We start from the raw sequence: 17,797 nt of genomic DNA on the forward strand, positions 1-17,797 counted from the left end.
CGGTGCTCAGGGGACCATATGGGATGCTGGGAATCGAACCTGGGTCGGCCACGTGCAAGGCAAATGGCCTACCCGCTGTGCTATTGCTCCAGCCCCTAGTATCTAGTTTTTAACTAAATTAGTATACCAGATAGTACTTAACAATTTATTAATTTGCAGAGATATTTTGAGTCAAGGCTGTTAATAAAATTTGCCCAACCATCCCGTAAGAAAATGGGAATTTCCATTACCTATGTAGCGTGTGGCTTCATCCATCTCCCCACCAAAAGCTATCTTTTGTCCTTCAAGCAAACTTTGTATCCTCTTAAAATGACGAAGATTGATGATTCTTTCATAATCAGGAGATTCTTTAATATTTTCTCCATAAAATTCCTATTATAAACAACAGTATTTGTCACAAAAGATCCTTTTCAGTTTCTTTAATAAGCATAAAATCTGTTCACATTCAAACAATCTGCTTTTATATCCTCGCAAAATCCCAAACCCCGAATGCTTTCAAAGCATTGGCCATCAATAAGTAAATTGAAAAGACTGAGGCTGGTCAACGACAAGGATTCTATCACACACATTTCACACAATTCTATCTTGCTTCAGCTTCGGGGGTTTCTCCGTGATGAGCACGGCCTGTGCCACTGCTCTGTACCAAGCCTATGACCTCCCCCCTCTTCCCCACCTTCTCCTGCAGTAAGCTAGGGAGCCACAGCACACACTTCACTGCCTGCAAAGTTAACAAAATGTTGACTTCTTGGGGGCCAGAGCGATAACACAGCAGCTAGGGTGCTTGCCTTGCATGTGGATGAACCAGGTTCTAATCCCCAGCACCACATATGATCCCTGAGCACAGAGCCGGGGTAAGCCCTGAGCACAGCTGGCTGTGTCTCAGAAAACAAATAAAATAAAGAAATGCTAACTACTTAGCTCTTTCATTGTTTTTTATTTTCCCTGGGCCAATTCTGCTTGCTACTAGTCACAGATGGTAGTAAAACTACTCAAAAAGATCAAAAGACAGTTTAGTGAGTTAATCAAGGTGGAAAAATGTTTAAAAAAAAAACCCCTGCAATCAATATCATCACTATCCCGTTGATTGTCAAATTCCTCGAGCGGTCTCATTAACGTCTCCATTCGCCCCTATCCTTGAGATTTTAGAAGCCTCTCTTTACTCATCCTTCCCAATGGTGCCACATTGGAGGCTCTTTCAGGATCAGGGGAATGAGACCCATCATTGTTACTGGTTTTGGCATATGAACACACCACGGGGAGCTTGCCAAACTCTCCCATGCAGGCAGGAAACTCTCAGTAGCTTGCCAGGTTCTCAAAGAGGGAGAACTAGGCTGTAAGATGTTGGGAGTTTGGTTTTATAATCTTTGGATGTTGGCCATTGAGGAGATTACATGGCACATGGGCAGTTTCTGGGTGTGACCGTCTAGCTACTGGAAAATGGGGGATCTGGGCAAAAGAGGCCCAGTTCGATCTGAGCAGGCTTAGAGATCTCAGCCCCGGGTCCCGCACACCAGGGTTCCTCTGCCAGTTCCTTCATGCGTGAGGCTCGTCCGAACATGTGGAGAGGGGCCTTGAGCATGGCTGTGGCTGGGTTCCGGAGGTCTTTGGCTGCCAGGGCTCTGCTCAGGGCGGGGAGGGAAGCTCAACCCACCCCCTTGGACAGCCAAGAGTGGAGGCAAGAGACTATGCTGAGTCATATTGCATATTTTTCATTGGTTACCCAGTAGTGGCTAGGAGGTGCCAAGGATTTAGCTAGAGACTGACTCACCCAAGGCATGCACCACAATTCCTGTAATATCTCTCTAGCCCCAATGGAGTAAGGTTTTTAAATGACTGGTCAACTAAAGGGTACATAAAACTACTACAACTCTTATTTAGGATAAGAATATTAATTGGGGGTAAGGAGATAGTACAAAAGAGGGTAAAGCACTTGCCTCCCACGCAACTGACCCAGGTTCGATTGCTAGCACCCCCTATGGTGCACCACCAGAGGTGATCCCTGAGTGCAGAGCCAGGAGAAAGCCCTGAGCACAGCCAGATATGGCCCCCAAACCAAATATATATACATATTAAATTAGCAAGCAGAAAAGGAAATGACGCCAGGTGATGAGCAGGATGACACAAAGAACAGGACCGATACGCTCCATGGAAACTGGAGAGAGGCCATGACAACAGCACCGAGAAGAGTGGGGATAAAAACGGAAGGAACAGCTGGAAAGTACATCAGCTCACTCCCAAATTCAGTTAGGCTTCTTTCTAGAACTTTGGTGGATGGATGCAAAAATTTGCTCCTGTGTCACCTCCAAAATGGTTTGCAAGTTCCCCTTGCAAGCTGGCTATCAATATATAATATGTAAAACAAAACACAGAATGAATTGCGACATCACTTCAAAATTTTTAAGAGCTCTTAAGTAATTCTATTTCTTAAAAGAAATTACTATTTCTCTTGCGGGCTGAATGAGGGCTAGAGACTGAGCACAGCGGCCACTCAACACCTTTATTGCAAACCACAACAGCTAATTAGAGAGAGAAAACAGAAGGGAATGCCTTGCCACAGTGGCAGGGTGGGGTGGGGGGGAGATGGGATTGGGGAGGGTGGGAGGGACACTGGGTTTACGGGTGGTGGAGAATGGGCACTGGTGAAGGGATGGGTTCCCAAACTTTGTATGAGGGAAGTATAAGCACAAAAGTGTATAAATCTGTAACTGTACCCTCACGGTGATTCTCTAATTAAAAATAAATAAATTAAAAAAAAAAAAAGAAATTACTATTTCTTAATAGTAATTCAACAAACATACTCTCCAACAAATTTTAAGTCCATGTGGAGAGTCACATGGCCACTTGTGTTCCTAGATTCCAATTTTGGTATCACATTCGGTGATTTTCAATGCCAGCTGTGCCTTGGAGTTGCTGGAGGCAGGTAGACCAACTGAATTTCTGTATTCTGTAGATAAAAACTGGAATTCTTTTTAATGACTCCTTAAGGAATCTTGTGTTTAAAGAACATAAAAACACCGAACAAAGGCAGAGGAGTTCTGATTGCTTTGACATGCTCATTACTACATACATTTAGCCATGAATTGTCCAATTTCCAAATATTTAATCTCCTCTGCTATCCACAATGGCAGAGTCTTGCCAATTCTCCTTCACATTCTCCATGTCTAGTTCCACCTTTAGTCTCACTGTAAATGTATAATTTCCATCAAAAGACCCTCAGTACCCGATGCCCAGATCTACTCCATCTAGTCAACATCCTACTTCCCTAAATTTCTTAACCTTTCATATTCTGATCATGCATATTGTGCATTGTATTCTTTATACCACCTTTCTGTATTAAATGGCACCTGTTGTTTCAATTAACTTCTTCCATTCTGGGGGGGCTTAATGATTCTATCAGTGAATTCAGTCCCACTGGTTCACCCGTTCTTTCTCTAATCTAATCCCTATACTTATTCAAGACTTAGCTCAGAACACTATCATGTAGCCTCAACTTATTCCCTCACTAGTGCTCTTTAAACACTTTGACTCTTAATCATGTCAAGTGTATATTAAACAGATATTTAATTCACTCACTTCTCCAAACCACTTGCTTTAACTCCATACATACACAAAAACTAACCTAATCAAGCAATGGAAAAATATAACAAATGGCCTCTAATTTATACTTTGGGGGCAGGGGGAGGGAACTGGTTGGGGGCCACACCCAACAATGCACAGGGATTACTCTTTGCTCTGCACTCAGAAATCACTCCTGGTGGTGCTCAGGGGACCATATGGAATACTCGATCGGGCTGTATTATCTCTTCATCCACTCTAAGTTAAACCTTAAAACATGTCAATATTCACTCAAAACCAAACATATGTAATTTTTCAAGAATGTATATGCCATAACCAGCTGTTCAATGACAAATCAATCAACAAATCAACCAACTAATCTTTATCCAAGCATTGTAGGAAGTGTACAAACAATTTTCATTAGCCAATAAATTTAGTAACATCTGCAACTGGAATTTTCCTTGAGTAAGGGGACTGAGGGAAGATGCTTACAAAAACACTGACTCTGTACCTTACTAAAATCAATGCAATCAGATATGTTTCTTACAAACCTTCACAGTCTCCTTAATCTTCTGCACGACCTGACTCTGGAGGGACGGTTCACAGAGAACGTAGTCAGGAGCAATGCAGGTTTGACCGCAATTCATGTACTTCCCCCAGGCGATGCGTCTGTAGGTAAAAAACCCAGAATAACTATATAATTCAGCCTAATAACCATTTCTTACACATCTTTCTGTTGACGGAATGTTTTTCAGCTATAGTGTATCACAGGTAATACAAGTGTATCACAGGTAATACAAGATTTACTTGGTAATCTTTATTTAAAATTTTTTTTAAATTCTCTAATCGGCTGGCTGGAACTTGGCATTTTTTAACTGAAAGAATATTGTAGGGCGCAGAAAAGTTCTCACATAGGCTCATGGAAAACAGTAATTTATAAGCATTGAAATCATTGCCTGCCAGAGGAAAAGAAATAGGTACCACACCCTCTTCTTCCTCCAGCCACAGAGAGAAGCAGGCTATGTTGACAAGCACACTCAGGCACCAGCTCCACCACTCCCGGGCCTGGCTTTATGCTGTGTGGCCAAACTGCTCGAGCAGAAAAGAGAACAGTCAGTCTGCCCCCTTTTTCTGGCACCACCCCCGGGGCACCACTCCCACAGGGGAATCAAAGCCCAAGAACTGTCCCCACACAGGCTCTCAATTTTTTTTTTTTTTTTTTTTGCTTTTTGGGTCACACCCCGCGATGCACAGGGGTTACTCCTGGTTCTACACTCAGGAATTACTCCTAGTGGTGCTCAGGGGACCATATGGGATGCTGGGATTCGAACCCGGGTCGGCCGCGTGCAAGGCAAACGCCCTACCCGCTGTGCTATCGCTCCAGCCCCCAGGCTCTCAATTCTGACAGCTTCTATTATGCAGCAGACCTGTCGGCTCCCAGGTGCCCTACACCTGCTCCCTTCACTCCACCTTGGAAGCTGAGAATCAGCCTCAGCACACAGCCACCTCTGGGTACTGGCACTTCCTGGTAACTAAACCAAATTTAGCAGCAAGAACCTGAAACCTTTTGTTCTTTAGTTCTCATGCTTTTCACAGTTAAGAGACAAGAAATACTGGTTTATGTCAAAAACCAAAAGCTTAAGAGATATCAATATAAACAAAATGTTGGGGAGATTTTATTAGATATATTATCTACTTTCTGAATCATTTGCCAGCACGCCAGCAAGCTTTCTTGCCAAATTTATAATCTCCAGAATAGAAATTTTCCATAACATCTAAGACCCACATGATTGCAAGAACTACTGCTCATTTTTCAGAGGCACCAAGAGATATAGTTATGTTATGCTTACAATATTGCCTATCAAAACTTAGTAAGTCAGAAAGAACAGAGTTCAAGGGTTAAAAGGATATACCTACCTATAAGGAAAAAGCCTCCACCATGCCAGAAAAAAATCATAAAAAATCAAAAAGCCCAGAAAAACCAGAAAGCCAGTCTGACCTGCAGGCAACGTCCAGGTCACAATCTCGGTCAATATAGCATGGACTCTTCCCTCCCAGTTCCAGAGTTACAGGGGTCAGATACTTGGCAGCAGCTTCCATAACAATTTTTCCAACTGCAGTGTTTCCCGTATAAAGAATGTGGTCAAACCGCTGTTTCAGAAGTTCCGTGGTTTCTGGGACACCACCGTTAATAACAACATACAGATCCTACAAGAGAGGAACCCAAACATCAGCAATGCCAAGCTAAGTCTACTGTCAAACATAAGCAGTATCGTCAAAATAAGCATATAATGTTCCCATCCCTATGTGGAAGAAAGTGGGAGCTGATTGAGGACAAGAGAACGATGTCTGAAACACTTCAGACAACCTACAATGAAGATGACCTAAAGATTGTCCAATGTTTTCCACACAAGCTCAGCAATGAAGATACAAAACACATCAGAAAAAAACACAAGAGAAATGCATGAAATGGATTTTGAGAATTTTGGTGACAAAGCAGCTGCTGCCAATGACCTCAGGACAGGTCTAAGATGAATGTCTTAATTTGAATCATCTCTATACAAGACAGCAATGGGCTTCGCCTATGATATAAACCAAGCAAATGTGTCCTGAATGGATGGTGGACTTGCTTTTGAAGTCAGTCAGCCTGGAGTAAAGCTGGGCTCTGCCACTCCTTAGCTTGCCAGTGTATGTCCCCGAGCAACCTACTGAACGTTGCCAGGTCTGTTTCCTTACCTGTTGCTGCAGAATCTGTTGCTTTGGACTGAGCCCTTGTAAGCACTGTGATTACTAGCAGCTACTCGAAAGAAAAAAGATCGTGGATAATAGCACAAAAATCAGTGACAGAATAGATGACAAGGAAACATGAAGTAGAAGCTGACTTGTAAATAACTTACCACTTGACACCCCTGCTAGTTAGGGGGTCTAAGAAGCGAGTCTCATTCGCTTCATACTAACTGCTCAACAAATGCTTCAACTTAAAACTTCCATATGGCTTAATCTCCACAGCACAGGTGACTGGTGGGAATAATGAATGCTCAAACACAAGAGAAACTAAGTACATGAGAATTAGTAGAAGGAAACATACCACCTGAAGTGGGGTGGGCATGGGGGTGGGATAGGACAGGGACAGGTGACAAAGAGGGAAAATCATCCGGGAGGAGGAGGTAGTGCTGAAAGGAAATAAAATGTTATGTATGAAACCCTATTGGCAACAGTAGGGTAAACTACAATGTAAAAACATATATTTAAAATAAATTGCCCCATGGCTGGAGCAATTAACACAGAGGGTAGGACGTCTGCCAACCCGGGTTCGATTCCCAGCATCCCATATGGTCCCCCGAGCACCGCCAGGAGTAATTCCTGAGTGCAGAGCCAGGAGAAACCCCTGTGCATCACCGGGTGTGACCCAAAAAAGCAAAATAAATAAATAAATAAATAAATAGAAATATATTGCCCCCTGTGAAGACAGACTGTTGGGTGAGATGTTACGAGGATAGAGGAGGAAACTGGTGGAGGGAAGTGGGCAGTGATGAAGGGACTGGTGCTGAGTAAATGTATTCCTGAAAACCAATCATTAATAACTTTGTAATTTCACAGCAAATCAAAAAAAAAAACCTGTTCTGTGGGTTGCCATAATAGTGATAAAACAACAAAAAGGACAATACAAGAGCACTGGTTTTCAACCTTTTTGTTTGGTTTTCTGGGTCATACCTGGCAATGTTCAGAGTTTACTCCTGGCTCTATGCTCAGGAATCACTACCAGCAGGATAAAGGGGCCCATGTGTGGACCTGTGGATCAAACCTGGTCAGCTACATGCAAAGTAAGTGCCCTACCTACTAAACTATCTCTCTGGCTCAGTTTTCAACCTTTTTATACCTACAGACCAGCAAAGATTTGCAGACTGGTGGCTTAACAGCATTGCTTAATTATAAATTAATGTGTACAACTCCAAATGTAATACTTCTAAAGTTGCTTCTTATGAAACTCAAATTGAGGACCTTTCTCTGCAGCAACTGCATATATTATTAAGCAATTGTTATTCCATGGTGGCACCATGAAACTCTACCCCAATATGCACAAGAACCTCCAATTCGCTCAGAGATGAGCTACTTAATATAGAGGAGAAAGTCTCTTTATTCAGCTTTTGATATTCTGAAATGCCAGTATTTTAACTCCAACTTGAGGGGCCATACTCTAAAGGCTATTTTCTTTCTATAGTTTTCATGCCACATGCCATACATATGCCCATTTTCAAGGTAGAATTAATCAGTAACAACCATCAGTCATGAGTACCAGTCCCTCATTGAAAAATTCAGAGTATACTTAAAATTATGTTCGATCAAATAGAGGTTAACCAAAAATGTCAAATGACAGAACAGGAGCTATGAGTAGTAGGTGTGCCTATGAAGCCGCAGGTCAATGCATACTGTGATGCCACAAGCGCTAAGCTATTTCAGAATATTTTAGAAAATAACTGCTAATTAAGTCAACTGTTGAAGGTTTAAGAAAATTGGTAACAGGGCTGGATCGATAGCACAGTGGGTAGGGCGTTTGCCTTGCACTCGACCCACCCGGGTTCAATTCCCAGCATCCCATATGGTCCCCTGAGCACCGCCAGGAGTAATTCCTGAGTGCAGAGCCAGGAGTAACCCCTGTGCATCACTGGGTGTGACCCAAAAAACAACAACAACAACAAAATTGGTAACAGTTCCCTGGCCATCAACAAGATGTGCTAATGTGAAGATCAAACACACATTTCCCATAATAAACAGACAAGTTGAAGATGTCTGATGATGAAGATGAAGATGTCAAGATACTCTTACCTGATCTAGATATTGAGGAAGCAGCTTATCCAAAACCTTGGCTGTATTTTCACTTAGTTCAGAAGGCTTGATAATTGCTGCATTTCCTAAACAAAGCAAAAACAGAACAGTTGTGTCAAATATTTGAATGACTTTAATAGCTACCAAAATGATGTTCAGGTGAAGAATAAAAAATAAGTACAGCTCTTGGGGCTGGAGCAATAGCACAGAGGGTAGGGTGTTTGCCTTGCACGCAGCCAACCCAGATTCGATTCCCAGCAACCCATATGGTCCCCTGAGCACCGCCAGGAGTAATTCCTGAGTGCAGACCCAGGAGTAAGCCCTGTGCATAGCTGGGTATGACCCAAAAACGGAAAAAAAAAAGCTAAGTACGGCTCTTAATTCTGCTCTTTCTCAAAAATGAGTGTAAGAGGTACTCTCACTTAATCTTCCTTTTCAACCTTTGTTTTTCTTCAGATCATAAGAGTTCACTGTTCTCCTTTCCTCTAGCTTTCTTTCATTTTCTCTTACTCCTAGATCGTGGTTTTTTTCTCCCTCCTTGTAACAGTTGGGCAATAGGCAATGTCAACATAAAGCTGTTGATCTTGCAGAAGCAACAAATTAATCTCTTGGCCATCTGCCATATGCCCCAAGAGCGCACTGCTCCCACAGACCTTATCTGAATGAAGAAACTGGTCGGACAGAATCAAATGGTTTATTTACTGTCAGGGCTGGCGACTGAAAGCACATTAGACTACAGATGCCTGACTCCAAATTCTTGGATCTATCAGACTCTGATGTTGCTACACTCTCACAGGCCATTCCCTGGGTGCCCCCCAAAATACCAACATGCAAATCTTCTCTAGATCCCATTTAAAATATATATACAAGGGGCCCGAGTGATAGCACATTGGGTAGGGTGTTTGCCTTGCATTCTGCTGACCCTGGTTCAATCCCCAGCATCCCATAAGGTCTCTTGAGCACAGCCAGGAGTGATTCCTGAGTGCGTGAGCCAGAAATAACCTCTGAGGATCGCCAGGAGTGACCCAAAAAGCAAAAAAAAAAAAAATTTAAAATACAAATTCTCAGTCTGTCCATGTAAACCAAGGCATTCCTTGATTAGCAACCATCCTGAATTTCCAACCAATAGGAGTAAATACACCCCATTAAAATAACATAAAGACAAAAGCTGGCTCCTGACCTGCAGCAATGGCTCCTATGAGAGGCTGAATGGTGAGAACAATGGGGTAGTTCCAAGCTCCAATAATCAAAACAACGCCCAGTGGCTCAGGCTGAACATAGGCCTCATCCATCATGGTGAGCAGATTCTTCTTAGCTGGTTCAGGAGTAACCCATTCAGGAAGCTTCTCCAGCACAAGGTCAATTTCCCCAAGGATGGTTATAACTTCATGACTGTACGCATTGAGTTCACTCTGTTATTAAAAAATCAGTTAGGGGCCAAAGATAGAACAGCAGGTAGGATGCTTGCCTTGCACGCAGCTCACCTGGCTTCAACTCCTGGAACCCCATATGGTCCCCTGAACACAACCAGGAATAATTACTGAGTACAGAGCAAGGAGTAACCCCTGAGATCAACAGGTGTAGCCTCCAACAAAGCAAACTAAAAAGAATCATTTAACCCTGCATGGATAGGACATGTGTCATCCTGAGTTTGAAAACCGCAATCCAGGCAGTCAGAGAGAAAATAGGCACGCGCTTTGCCTTGCACAAGGCCAACTCCGCAACAAACATGGTGCCCTAGAACCAACAGAAGGAAGCCCTGAGTATGGCTGGATATAGCCCAAAAAAATGAAAGGCAAAATAACAACAAAGAGGGGCTGGAGCGATAGCACAGCGGGTAGGGCGTTTGCCTTGCACGCGGCCGACCCGGGTTCGATCCCCAGCATCCCATATGGTCCCCTGAGCACCGCCAGGAGTAACTCCTGAGTGCAAAGCCAGGAGTAACCCCTGTGCATCGCCGGGTGAGACCCAAAAAGCAAAAATAATAATAATAATAATAATAATAATAACAACAAAGAGAATCAAATCCTCAGACCTGGAGTACCTGGTAATGACAACTGGCATCATACTAGCTGGCGTGTCACTCAGCTTCCTTTTGTACTCTCTAATACCTCCATTGGGCCTGCTAACACAGGTCCTCTATGTCCTCTACTAATCCAACCCAAGTAAAATCAGGCTTAAGAGTTACCTCTGTCAGGAAGATGTCGCTGACTAACATTGGCCTGCCCTGAACATGTTTATAAACACCACAGCAATTACACTCTTTTTTTTTTTCTTTTTGGATCACATCTGGCAATGCACAGGGGTTCCTCCTGGCTCTGCACTCAGGAATTACTCCTGGCGGTGCTCAGGGGACCATATGGGATGCTGGGAATCGAACCAGGGTCGGCCACGCGCAAGGCAAACGCCCTACCCGCTGTGCTATCGCTCCAGCCCCAGCAATTACACTCTTGATTTGTATCTTGATATTTCAACCTAGGACAATGACATAACTATACTCACATTTTATGTCCATATGCTCTAATTACTTTATGTTGTGCTTCCCACCCAAAATTTAAACCTTTAAGGGTAAGGGAGTTAGTATATTTTTTTAATGTTCCTATATAGCAGATATTCACACAAACATCTGATGCCTTAGAATGACTAATCCAGACCTTTTAAAAATCCCAAGTATACCACCTTGTTTACTTAATCATATCTCCTCTCCACCACACATAATAGGAAGGCAATTTTACAGTTACTATTTTACTACTAATCCGTGAAATAATATTTGGTGAAAATTGGGGGAGAGTCATAAAGTCAGAGCAAAGACTGGTTACCTCTGGAAAGAAGGCAAAAAGTAGTATTACAAAATATAGAGAAATTTATATTTGTACCCCAAACGTTATCTAAAACCTTGGTATTCTAAGCATGGTTCCAAAAGAGGTAGCGAAAGTATCACCTGGGAGTTCATTAGAAAGGTGGACTCGGAGACCCCATCCCAGTCCTACTGAGCGATTATTTATATCCTAATAAAATCCACAGGATATTTACCAGCACACCGGAGAGTGGGGAAGCACTAATGATGAAACAAAGAAGGAAAATAAAACGTCTGTCCACCAAAAAAAAAAAAAATCAGCTGAGATAAAAGAGAAAAGCATCTGCAAAACACGGAGGCTGACAATCAACAGTTTTTGTTAAGTAATGTCGATGGCTCGGAAAAGTCCCGGGAAACTTTGCTCTAATCTACACCGCTCTACTTCCACAGTGCATAATCAAAATTTCAACTGTGTAATCAATTGCATAATAAAAAATATTAAACGCAAGAGCTCAGTGGAATGCGGCCGTCGGCGCGGTGCGGCCCGGGCCCGCCCGCGTACCTTGCCCAGGTGGGCGCGGGTGGCCGCCAGGATGTCCTTCCCGCGCTCCTGGACTATCCTCCGCAGGGCCCCGGGCCCGCCCGCGTACCTTGCCCAGGTCAGCGCAGATGGCCGCCAGGATGTCCTTCTCGCGCTCCTGGACCATCCTCCGCAGGGCCTCGAGCTGCTGCAGCCGGAACTTCAGGGGCCGCGAGCGGCCCGACCGAAACGCGTCGCGAACCTGCTGCACTCTGCGCTCCATGGCCTCGTCCTAAAACGAAAAAGGGAGCTGGAGAGGCGCCGCGGCCGAGCCCCCACCGCCCTCCCCGGAACCATGCGGCCCCTCCGGCAGCCGGGGAGCAGCACCTCACCAGCGATCCTGCCGCCTCTAACTGCCCACCAGCACGGCGCCCGGCCGGCACGACCCCGAGTCACGCGCCTATTGGCCGGTGTGCAGCACGTGACCATCCAGCCCCGCCCCGCTCCGCCCACACGGGGCCTTGGGCATCGCGGCGGGGGCGGAGGGTCCGGGGGCCACGCCCAGGCGGGCGGGGGCGGTGCGGGGGCCCGGGCGGCTGCGTGCGAGGCCGAGATCGTCCCGGAGGCCTAGCGGCCGCCACCGACACCACCAAATCGCTGCTGAGACCTGGTTCTGAGCGGGGAGCGCGCGGCGTCCTGAGGGCACGCGGCCCCGACCGCCGAACGCCGCGGGGGACCTTTCTGCCCCGCCTGCGCCTCGCGCCCGGCTCCCGCGGGACGGGCTGCGGCCGGAGGCCGGCGCCCACGCGCTCCGCGGCCTAGTGTGTCCGGGAGCCGCCGCCCCCGGCGCCCCGAGAGCTGGGCCGCGCCGGTCGCCCGCGGGGGCCTGGAAGCCGTCAGCATCGCCGGTGCCGGCCGGCTCCTTCTGGCTGCCCAGACCGATCACCCTGTTTCCTACGGCCCTTCACTGCGGTGCCTCCAGGGCCACCCCACCGTTAGAGCCCAGTCCTTCGTGTCTGTGCACCGCAGCGCGGCAGAGATCCCCGTCCCGCCTCCCTCTCGCCGCGCCGCCGCCCCACCACCCCGCCGAGGCGGCCGGAGCCTCCTGCCCTCCCCCGACCCCTTCCACCCGGCTCCGGGTTTCCAGCTGACGCGAACTCCGGTGGGGCCTGGGCTTTACCCCGCTTCCCCTCTGCGATGCATCCCGCTCCGCCGTTCCCTCAAGATGACAGTGTCTGAAGTCTGGACAAAGCTCTGAGAAGGAATCAGCTGAGCCTTTGGCTCTGGCTTTAAAACTATTGAGTCCGAGACGCAGAACCCTAACGCGCCCTACCCTAGTCAGAGCACACTCCTACCCGAAGTGGGCATCCTGCCGGCTTCCCTGCTGCGCCCCCCCCCGTGCAGTTACGTCGCTCCAGTCCCGCGCCCACCCTGTCTTACTCTGTACCCCCGGGGACCCGGCGTGTATAAGCTACTTTTCCCCAGTTCTCCTGCTGTCTGGCTCCCAGTGACGCTGTACCAGTAGAAGGCAGAGCACATCCAAGACTTGGCAGGAGGAGCAAAGTGACTTATCGGATTCAGTTACGGCAATTGCCAGCCAGTTCTATGATAGAAGTGAGGGTAGGATGAGTCTTGATGAACAACTTTCTTATTGGCCAGTGTGGCTCTTCAGTAAGTGCCGGATAGTTATGACCTCGTCTTCCAGTCGCTCACAAGCTGGGGCCAGTTCCTCTAAGTTCCAACTATAGGTGTTTTTACTTTTCGTTTGAGGACCACACCCCGCAGTGCTCAGGGCTCACTCCAGGCGCTGTGCTCGGGTAACACTCCTCGGCTATCACTGTATCTATCGCTCCAGCCCGCAAAACTCAGATGATTTTTGGCAGCTTCTGTTCTTTGACACCAACCCTTTTTTGCTTTTGAGGTCTCTTACTCTTAAAGTCTCCTTATAAACTGATTGAAACTGCTTCCTGTTATTGACACATCCAGAAGGTACTTTGACCATGATACATCCCTGCCCCAAGCCTCCCTCTGGCATACTTTGCCATTGTGGGGGGGGGGCGCGGGGGACAGAGCCACACCACAGTTCACATCTACATGGATCTTTGCTTAATCTCCTCTACCTCCAACATTCTTCCCACCTACTTTTGGGTGGGAAATTCTCAGGGCTTACTACTAATCTACTCAGGGATCACTCCTGGCAGTGCTCAGTGTATCATGTGGTGCCAAGGATCAAACCACATGCAAGGCATATGCCTTAAACCTGTACAATCCCTCCAGCCACCCCACTCCAACTCATTTTAAATGATTTCCCTACTTAATGGACATGGGGTCCTTGCTGTCCACTGAACACTAAGCACATTCCCACTTCTGAGCTTCTGCATTCTGTTGTTTTTGTTGCTTGGAACACTCAACTGCCTCACTTATTTTGTTCTCTGTAAATGTTACCTCCTTAAAGAAGCCTTCGCAGGTCACTGGATCTGAAAAGGCTGACTTGCTGCTCTGTCCCTTATCCTGATTAAGTTTATTTGTTTATGTCTCATTTCTCTGTTGTAGCTTTTATAAGGTTAGGAACTTTTTGAAAATTTATTTTATTTTTATAAAGTAGTTCACGATGATTTTTACATTCAGTATTCCAACGCCAATCCCACCACCACTGCACTTTCCCACCACCGTTATTTCCAATTTTCCCATCCACCACCCAAGCCTGCCCCAATAGCAGTCCCTAAATAATTTATTTTGTATTGCTTGCTATGAATAATTTGCTAAAAATGATCAAAAAAGATTTCCTTAGAAGAAAGTGTGTGAAGATTATCATCTATCATTCTGGAGTCATTAAATCCTTGTAAAAGAGATTAACTAACATGTTGTTACAGGTTAAGCCTTGTTTGTTAATAGTTTCTTAATCAAGATTGGTTGCCTTCTACTTTACATCCCATCCAATGTGGTGTGCTAGTCCTGGCATAACAGTGGTATACAGTATGAGATGTTGCTCCAGGAATTATAAAATTTTGAATGGGTGATACAGCTGGAGTTAATTTAACTCAATGTTGACTTTGGGGTCCAGAAGCACCTCTGCAGCTTGTTAATCTCTTTAATCTCTTTTGAGATTTATTTATGAGTCTCAGGATCATGGCCAGTTAATGAGTTTATATGCAGTTTATGTGCATGACTGTAAGGCTACCAAAAGAACCGGAGGTTTGGGGAAATACTTTGTTTAAGAGCCTGGAAATTTTGGAGGGACTGTTTTTACTTTTTTTTGGCGGGGGGAGGTGGGGTGGATAGCACCTGGCGATGCACAAGGGTCACTCCTGGCTCTGCACTCAGGAATTATCCCTGGTGCTCAGGGGACCACATGGGATGCTGGGAATCAAACCTGGGTCGGCCGCATGCAAGGCAAACGCCCTACCCGCTGTGCTATCACTCCAGCCCCAGGACAGTTTTTAATGTTCACTGTAATATCAGTACCTATTATAAAACTTGTCCAATAGTGTAACTCAATAAATGTGTATTTAACAAATGATTGATACCTTCTCAAAGAACCATCATGTTGTTCATTTCTACTTTCCCCTTAGCTTATTTTGACAAAAATATCCCAGACTATATAAAAATTAAAATCAGGCATGTTTAAAGAGGAGGTCTCAGATTTCTTACAGTTCAGGGAAAAGTACCAACACATAATGAGTATCAAAAAACAACTTCATAAGTAATTGGGGTCTGCCAAGGCATAGGAGACCAACTAGCTAATGCTGGTATAATTAAATGGGTCTCAATATGTAAATCAGTGTTCACCACAAAGTATACCAAATTATCTTTTTGATAAGATATTTTCTCACTCTGGGTTAATAAACATTTGTAAAGGACCAGGTAAGTTGAGATATGAATCATACAATAAAACTTAAAATGTACATAAGGCCAGAGAGATAGTATAGCAGATAGGGTGCTTGCGTTGTCTGTGGCTGATCTGGATTTGATTCCTGAGCCCTGCTAGGAGTAAGGCCTAAGAACTGCTGGGTGTGGGGGGCTGGAGCGATAGCACAGCGGGTAGGGCGTTTGCCTTGCACGCGGCCGACCCGGGTTCGATCCCCAGCATCCCATATGGTCCCCTGAGCACCGCCAGGAGTAATTCCTGAGTGCAGAGCCAGGAGTAACCCCTGTGCATCGCCAGGTGTGACCCCCCCCAAAAAAAAAATGTAAATAGTGAACAGAATTCCATTGTAAGAACAGAACAGGAATCTATATAATCTAAGGCAGGTTTGTTTGTTTTTTTGCGCGATAGCACAGCGGGTAGGGTGTTTGCCTTGCGGCCAACCAGGGTTTGATTCCTCTGTCCGTCCCTCTCGGAAAGCCCAGCAAGCCACCAAGAGTATCTCGCCCGCATGGCAGAGCCTGGCAAGCTCCCCGTGGCATATTCAATATGCCAAAAACAGTAACAACAAGTCTCACAATGGAGATGTTACTGGTGCCCACTTGAGCAAATTGATGAACAACAGGGACGACTGTGCTACAGTGCTATAGTGCTGAATATCAAAGAGATGTTTCTCCTACTGAGCCTAAGCTGTGGTGATTTCCCCGATAAGGGCACTTTGGAGACTAAGGTTTGGGAAAGGATTAAGGATAATGTCTTTCATGGAGAGTATCATGCTGAGTGAAATGAGTCAGAAAAAGGGACAGACATAGAAGGACTGCACTCATTTGTGGAGGATAGAATAACATCACCTGAGGCCGACACCCAACTACAGTAGATACAAGGGCCAGGGGGATTGCCCCATAGCTGGAAGCCTGCTTCATGAGTGAAGGGGAGAAGGCAGATGGAATAGAGAAGGGATCACTAAGAAAATGATGCCCGAAGAAACCAGTTGGGATGGGAGATGCATGCTGAAAGTAGATAATGAACCAAACATGATGAACTCTCAGTGTCTGTGTTGCAAGCCATAATGCCCAAAAGTAGAGAGACAGTATGGGGAATATTGTCTACTGTGGAGGCAGGGGGAGAGTGGGAAAGGGGGGTATACCGGGGATATCAGTGGTGGGGAATGTGTACTGGTTGAGGGATGGTGTTTTATCATTGTATGATTGTAACCCAAACATGAAAGCTTGTAACTATCTCACGGTGATTCAATAAAAAAATTTTGTTTTAAAAAAAGGATAATGTCTTTGGGGCTAGAGCAATAGCACATTTGCCTTGCACATGGTTGACCCAGTTTCGATTCCCAGCATCCCACATGGTCCGCCGAGCACCGCTAGGACTTATTCCTGAGTGCAGAGCCAGGAGTTAATCCCTGTGCATTGCTGGGTGTGACCCAAAAAGAAAAAAAAAAAAGGATAATCTCTTCAAGGAATTTAAAGGAGGGGCTCGTATCCCCCAACTATTATTCTGGGCAACTTGGGAAATTGTTAATTCCATCATTAAGGCTTTGGAAGGTACCTCTGAGGAGGAGGATATTTGATATACTATGGGAGGCTTTCCTCAGGAGTTAAACAGAGAGGATTTTAAGATTGAGATTGAAACAAAGAAAGTTCCTACTACTGAGAGAGCCATGCCTTCAGCTCCTCCCATACCTAAGCCTAGAAAGAAGCCTGATGCTAAATGCTTGGCTACTCCCATACCCAAGCCCCAAAAGAAGCCCAGCGCCTTTCCAGTGGAAACACATTCTCAAAGTATAAATCTCTCTGGTGCTGGTAAATTGTTGCTCCAACTAATGTCGCATCAAAGAGACCCCACATCCTCTGTATTAATCCATTTCCAGTGCATCAGATGAAAGTGATGTGGATGATGAACCAGCTGCCATTTCCTCAGATTCTGAGTCTGAGAGCAGCTCGGTAGAGAGGGCTTGTCACAGGAGTCGCAGCCCCTTCAGGCAGCTCCAGAAATGCTCCCTATAGAAGCTTACAGCTGAGACCTCCTGACCATTATGTCCTCCTTTTCCTTAATAAGGGGCGCAGAACAGCCTAAAAATCCTCATTAGCATTTTCAAAAGCCAGTTGTTTTTACAAATGCCCTTAAGTTTCCTTACCCTTAACCTGCCTTTCTAAAGTATGCATAAGGTTCCAAGGCCTGCTGAACAGTCTTTGTAATAGCTTCCCTTAAATTTGGCATC

At 45.6% G+C, this 17,797-nt stretch overlaps 1 protein-coding gene across 7 annotated transcripts in view; it reads right to left on the reverse strand.

Annotated features, from left to right (window-relative positions):
• Positions 1-12,939, reverse strand: part of ALDH3A2 (aldehyde dehydrogenase 3 family member A2) — a 70,306-nt gene extending 57,367 nt beyond the window's left edge. For 4 of the 7 annotated variants that reach the window (XR_008630206.1, XM_055138496.1, XM_055138497.1 and 1 more), the window contains exons 1-7: positions 12,092-12,230; positions 11,830-11,991; positions 9,563-9,794; positions 8,383-8,468; positions 5,555-5,763; positions 4,107-4,224; positions 231-372 (exon numbers count right to left, since the gene is read on the reverse strand). Coding sequence is in view for 6 of the 7 variants with exons in the window: in XM_055138496.1 (XP_054994471.1) it covers positions 231-372; positions 4,107-4,224; positions 5,555-5,763; positions 8,383-8,468; positions 9,563-9,794; positions 11,830-11,982 (940 nt within the window). In the remaining variant the exon portion in view is untranslated. Of the gene's footprint in view, positions 1-230; positions 373-4,106; positions 4,225-5,554; positions 5,764-8,382; positions 8,469-9,562; positions 9,795-11,415; positions 11,740-11,829; positions 11,992-12,086; positions 12,231-12,879 lie in introns of those variants that run through there. The other 3 variants (XM_055138495.1, XM_055138494.1, XM_055138498.1) reach the window with 3 other exon arrangements.
• Positions 12,940-17,797: the final 4,858 nt, after the last annotated feature.

This window comes from Sorex araneus, chromosome 5 (assembly GCF_027595985.1).
Source record: "Sorex araneus isolate mSorAra2 chromosome 5, mSorAra2.pri, whole genome shotgun sequence".
In the NCBI taxonomy this organism is placed as follows: Eukaryota; Metazoa; Chordata; class Mammalia; order Eulipotyphla; family Soricidae; genus Sorex; species Sorex araneus.